The following is a 6,338-nucleotide window of genomic DNA, read 5'->3' as shown; positions in this document are numbered from 1 at the left end:
CGAGCCTGGAAGGTCGTGGAGAGGAAAAGCTCTTCCCAAATCAGCGGAACCCTGACCTCGCCGAGATGGAGACGGAGATGGAGGTGGAGGCGGAGGCGGAGTGGATCGGCGGCCTGGACGAGATGGAGGCGGGGACCGCGGTGAAGGGGGTCGTCCTCCCAGAGCACGCCGCCGACCTCGACGAGATGGAGGCCGACGCCGACGCCGACGCCGGGGGCGGAGCGACAGCAACGACTGAGGAGAAGGAGTGCTGGGAGTACGTGGCAGAGTGGGAGTACGAGCAGGCCCTCACCTTCCGCGATAGCTGGATTGCTCTGCTCTGCTCTTTGTCTAAGGAGCTTGATGTTGGTATTATCTCAATGCATTTCATCAACTGCTAAAAGGATGATACATACACACCAGAGATAACAGCTAAAAGAATGAATGATGTTTGTTCCTTAAACTGAAAAAAACATCTGAAATGTTTATAAGTCGATCCATTTTAATCTGTGTGCACCTTAAAAACCGCTGTCTGCTCACCCAGAATTTACCCATCTCAACCTTGTCTAGTGTGATCAACTTAATCATCTTATCAGACCATTCTTTTTGAGGGTATCAATTCAATCTCTTCCAAAGTTGTTTGCTCCCAGTCTTGCACTACTCTGCGCAGTCACTAGCAAGCACATTTGTTTTTCGTAGCATTTAAGTGTGTGCTGCTTGCTGGCTTAACTCGGTCTATGGGCACTTAATAATTTGTGTGTAACTTAGTTCTGCGGTTTCCACCTCAGAGACTTCCAGTTCAACTTATTTATGATCAAGTTCCACTTGTTTACTGAATCATATAGTGTATCTTTTGTTTTCTGCTAAATCACTGTGCAATTTGTCTCCTTTTCTTGGCCACACATAGAATTTGTTCTATTCCAATCTTATTAGGACTGAATGAAACACTGTCGATTTGCTTACTTAGTGGTGTTGGATGCAGGATTCGTGCTTGGTAATGACAGGTCCTACCCGTCCTATTTGTTATGTTGGGTGCCGCAACCTTTGAGATTGCGCTAAAAGTGAAGGAAGGCAGCACTGAGTCTAGGGATAAAGTATTAAGCTTCTTGGCGGTTCCTCATGACAATGTTAGCTATTTGGAGCTTTCCTGCGCAACAGATAGGAAATACATCAGCAAGCTTAGCACACTGGAGTTTACAATGAGTCAAATTGCTCGCTCCCTGGAGGCGACAATCAGCGTGCAAATGGTCGATGGGTCGTCATGGCCACACGGTGTCCGAGGTGAATTTTCCGCCTGTACCATCAGTATGGCCGACAGGAAAGTAGTTTTACTCGATTCTGAAAGCGAGAAGGATGTGGAGGTTGGTGCAGATGGCATGATCCAGCTATCTAGGCGTGTCGCTTCCGTCGAATTCACCGGAGAGCTGAAGGTTTGTGTGCAGGGGCGGAGCTTCCTTGGGGCCAAACCGGGCCATGGCCCGCCCAGGATTTCTGTTGTTTTTCTATACCTATGCTGCATTTCTTGGCCAGTCAACCACATCGAGTAAGCCTCCAATCTCACACGAGTGCACAGAGCAGGATGAGCCACACGCAGCCGCCCATGACTACCGCCGCCGCCGGCATCCCGCACAGGCATCGGCGCGTCGCACAGCCAGCCCCTCCTACTCACACACGCACAGATCGCACAGCATCCTCACGAACGCACGCACACACAGAAGACGGTATTCCATTGGTTGTACTGAGCACAATTAACGCATTTTATTAGTTATTGATAGGTGTCAATAGAAGAAGATATTTTTCCCTTGTGAATCAGCGGATGTTCATACCTAATGCTTTATATTCTTTTGTTGAATGCATTTGAGTGTATGAAGTTTATTGAAACAAGGTAAAAGATGGTATCGTGCCAGTGAGTAGCTCGCTGGTAACTGTTTGTTAAAATTCAATGAAAACAAAAGGGACCGAGTAGTGACTAATGTCTAAAAAATTTGTGCTTTTCTTTAGTGTGGCCCGCCCAACTTTTTCTTTGAAGCTCCGCCACTGTTTGTGTGGATGCATGGTGGCAAGGCGAGATGAAACCCAAGAAAGCCTGGAAGGTTTTCAAGCCCAAGAAAGCTGGTAGGAACTATGGCACCTTCAATCTTGTCGGCATGTGTAAGATGAAAGTCACCGTTGCCTGGTCGCTTCTTTCCTACTATCCGGTTAACCGCCCCAATAGTCCTTACGGTTCACTGGCTTTACTCAGGGAGGCAGAAGGACGTACTGTTTAGTAGTGTTAGAGTTATGATATACTTCTGGTGCGCCTTGTTCAGGCGTTGCATGAACACATGAAGTTTAGATTGTACTAGTAATCATGTATTGTAGTTTCATTTCGAATCCCATGGCCAACTTTGTGTGGATGCAAAGCAGCGCTATGGGTTGAATTGCTTTGGTGGTGCCAAGTTATCCGTCGTTTTCATGGACAAGTGTGGTGCCAAAATGGTCGTTTATTCTCCTGACTTTGCTTGCTTGCCTACTTGCAGTAAATTAAGTAGGATCATCATTAAGCCCTATGGTGATCGATCGCACAAGGCGAAATTAATCTGGTTTAAATTTCAACCTCTTAGCTATGTGGTTGCTAATATGTGATCCTGAGGTGGGACTTGCTGAAAAAGATGTTGATGCCCAATCTGATCATATGCAGGCTCCCATCCAGGGGAATGTTGCTCCTAACCCTATTTGTGATACTCCTATGTCTGTCCAAAACATTATTGCCCTGAGATCCTTAAATATATTGAAGATTCTGCATCTGAAACTAATGAGAATGAGGTGTTGCCAGAAGATGATATGGATGCTTTTGAGGAACCTGTTATAGATGCAATGAAGTAGATGGCTATTGAGAAAACTACTCAACCTATTGTTGAGATGATGCAAATTCCAAAATAGCGACTGGGCAGAGTTTGAACAAAAGGAAAACCCTTAGCTGTCCAGAGTAGATGGGATCATGTTGTTGTGCAGAAACCAAATACCAGAAACCATGGGAGACCGAATATCATGGACAAAACGGCTGCTTACAAAATGAAGAAGAATCTGGAGGTCCCCGCAACTTTCATAAGTCCTTTACTGAGCTACCATGTTCTACTTTGGATAATCATCCTTCTGCTGTTGACCTTGTTATTGGTGGTAATTGCTCTGAAAAAAACTGAAATTATTCAAAACATGTTTGATATAGAAAATCAACAACGTTTGTATTTTGCTACTCAAAATCCTGAAATATCTTTATCTGATGTTCTTGATGATGCTTTTTGCACTCATAGTGGAGTTTGTACTCCTCCTATTGGCATTTCTTCTTGCTATGGACTAGGGAGCACTGCCGGTTCCATGGTTGAGTTGAGTTAGATAATGTGACTAGAACTCGCTCTTGTGGTCTAACACACCTCTTTAAGATATCATGATAGGTGTTTTTGCGAATATTCGTGGTCTGGGCTTAATTAGCAAGCATAAACCTGATTTTATTGGTTGTCAAGAAACCAAGAGTCGAAAGCATTTCTGGTTCTTTTTTAAAAACTGGCTCTGGTGATGTTTTTCACCCTTGGCACTTGTTGCCTATTATTAATACTTCTGGAGGTACCCTTGTTGGATTGAACGAGGATCTTTTTGATATGATTGGTTCTATTCGTAGGACTTATTGATTAATTGTTACAATGAAGAGTAAGTCTGATGGTTTTTGCTGGCATCAGGTGGTGGTTTATGGTACAGCTTATATGTTGTGGATAAAGTTGATTTTATTATTGAGTTGCATGAGGCAATGGGCATGTTATATCATATCCTATTCTTTTTCCAGGGTACATATCAGCATAACCATCATAATGCCCCCACATCTCTTCATAGCAAAATTGCCTTGCACTCCTAGCTTGCTGTTTTGGAGTCTCCTTTGCCACTGTAATACTCTCCGTCGGAATATTTTCAACAGTAGTCAACGGGAATAGCGAAGAGAAAGAGTCATTGCAAGTTGCTCTATCCAAACGAACCTGAACATTGTCTTCTCTGTCTCTATTATTGTCCCAAGTATAAGCATAACCAGAGTACCCCAAGTTAAGAAGGCCACACTCCGTAAAACAATCCCTGAATTCCTCCATTTGTGACCAACCTCTTTCGTTCTCCCCCTTATGTTCTTCTTGCCAAAAAGCCTCATTAAAATCTCCTGCACACAACCACGGGAAGTCATCTTGGATTCTTAGGTAGCAAATAGCGTCCCAAGTCTTCCTTTGCAGCTCCGTCCGAGGTTCGCCGTAGATTTCAGTGAATCTCGAAGGGCCCTCCTCACTAGATATAACAGCATCCATGAAATATTGACACCACTAGAACATGAAGACGCGCGTTGCCGCGCCCGCCAGTGTTGATGCAGTGAAGTGATGAAAGGTACTTTGATGATTATGCTTTTTTACTTTTCAATATAAACAATTAAAAGATGTTCTATAAACAAATATAACATTCAGACAAATGCATAACATGACAAAAGATGAGCAAATAAATAGTGATTCATTTAATCTGTTTAGCATATCCCATATAATTAGCAGGTAGAAATTATTTACATGAATATGCAAAATTAACGCTGAGGACGTCAACCACTTTTCTTTTTATTTGAAAAAATACTTCTACCTTATTATATATTCAAAACTGACCGACGGTCAAGAAAACCAACCACTGAAAAAAATTTCCTCACTAAATAGATAAGCTTTAACAGAAAAGAACAAATCAAAGGCCTAAGGTGGTTGGAACAACCAAGCATGTAAGAGATAACCGAGCGGCAAAAAGGCTCAATTTCTCTATTATAGGGAGGAAGATTACATAGATGGTAACTTCGTAAAAAAAGCTAGAACTATAAATATAAGCTAAATAGTGAAGTGCATTATAGCTCCCTAATCTCTCTTTTTCTTTGGCAGGTTACAAATAGTTAAGGAGTAGCAAGTGGGAAAATATCAAGAAAACGAAAGTTACATAAAGCTGGACCGTATTTAAAACATCACTTCTTTCCTGGACACAAACATCATATATATATAATCCACCATAATTAGCTAAAGTTCTTCAGAGTGATCGAAAAACCTGCTAACCGGAGCAAATTGCCACCTGCGATATAGTAATATGATCATACCTTTTGGAAGGCCCTGTGGACTGTAGCATGTATTGAGCTCTTCTTTCTACCATAAGAAGATTAGTCAATAGAGAACAATTGGGCCAAGTTACTTACCATGATAAATTGTCCACAAGATGTCCATTAAAAAATGTTAAGTTGTACACTTGACTTCATTCTGTGATTTGCAAGCATAGGGGAATAAAAGAAGAGAGGGAGGATATATATACAATGAGTCTGTTTCTTTCTCTCAATAAAGTAGTAGCTTCTTACTTTTAGGTAGTAATTGATTCTCAGTTTGGTGTTGTATTAGCTTGTTGTGGGCAACTTCATTATGTGAACCCTCCTTTAATGATTGGCGGAGCTCATGCCCATGATTAAAACAAATTTGTTATATATTTTGAAAATAACATGCAAATGAATAGTATCCTCAAGTATAGTGTAGAAAATTTGAATCCCTTGATGTTTACATATCAACACATCTACATCAAAGGGGGGGGGGGGTATCTGGATTTTAGTTGTAGTGAGAAAGTGCAAAAATATAAAAAACGATCAGCTCAATAGTGCTTATGATGCTGTTTAGAAAATGAGTCATGTTCATGGGTGCAGCATTTGGCTATTTGCAAATGCCCACCCATAAAACACAAGAAAAGCTGGACATATCTTCGCGCCTAAGCAAATAAATAGTACCTACAATTTCATTGACAAACTGCAGTTATACATCAATGTCCTGGCTTGCAAATATAGTCAAATGCAAATACTAAGAAGTCTAGATTCTGCAACCTTATAATGTGTTGTAGTACCATCAGATAAGGGAGCCTTTGGTTCTAGTCTATCCATCATGAATTTTATTTCTTTTAACTGCAGATATCCAAAAATAAAAAAATAGGATTGGTGGAATTTGAAAACATCTAGCCAACCTAATTAAAATTCTCATCTAGCCAACCATATCTCTAACAGGCACATCAGACTAAAATATTCACTGATTTTAGACTACCCTGGAAGACAAACAAACCCATGATAAAATTATCTCAACAGATCAAGCAGAATTTGGTTCTCCAAGGAATAATCTAATATCCATTAGCATTTTTTTTAAACAGAGTAGCAGCTTGCAACATATGGAAGGTTGACACACTTCAAATCATCAAATGATCGTGGAATTGGATCCACATCCAATATAGTGCTCCAAATTGAGAGTTGCTAGGTTTTGGAGATCAACTCCTTGCCTGGGTACCAGGAGGGCAGAGAA

The 6,338-nt window shown here is 41.4% G+C and overlaps 1 protein-coding gene across 2 annotated transcripts; it reads left to right on the top strand.

The window, feature by feature from the left end:
• LOC119314759 lies at positions 1-2,469 on the top strand. 2 transcript variants are annotated; one of them, XM_037589452.1, is made up of 2 exons: positions 1-348; positions 1,981-2,469. In XM_037589452.1, exons 1-2 carry the CDS (start codon positions 66-68, stop codon positions 2,004-2,006), a joined length of 309 nt encoding a protein of 102 aa, XP_037445349.1. In that variant the 5' UTR covers positions 1-65; the 3' UTR covers positions 2,007-2,469. The 2 variants fall into 2 exon arrangements, with proteins under 2 accessions (XP_037445349.1, XP_037445348.1); XM_037589451.1 differs by lacking the exon at positions 1,981-2,469 and adding an exon at positions 962-1,416.
• The last annotated feature ends 3,869 nt before the right edge of the window (positions 2,470-6,338 follow it).

Source organism: Triticum dicoccoides, chromosome 6A (assembly GCF_002162155.2).
Source record: "Triticum dicoccoides isolate Atlit2015 ecotype Zavitan chromosome 6A, WEW_v2.0, whole genome shotgun sequence".
Taxonomy (NCBI): Eukaryota; Viridiplantae; Streptophyta; class Magnoliopsida; order Poales; family Poaceae; genus Triticum; species Triticum dicoccoides.
The sequence above is the reverse complement of the archived record's forward strand: the minus strand, read 5'-3'. Positions and strand labels throughout refer to the sequence as shown.

Coding starts and splice junctions, on each gene's coding strand:
- LOC119314759 (XM_037589451.1), top strand. CDS start 66: ATGGAGACGGAGATGGAGGTGGAGGCGGAGGCGGAGTGGATCGGCGGC. Junction 349..961: donor GTCTAAGGAGCTTGATGTTG/GTATTATCTCAA, acceptor TGTTGGATGCAG/GATTCGTGCTTGGTAATGAC.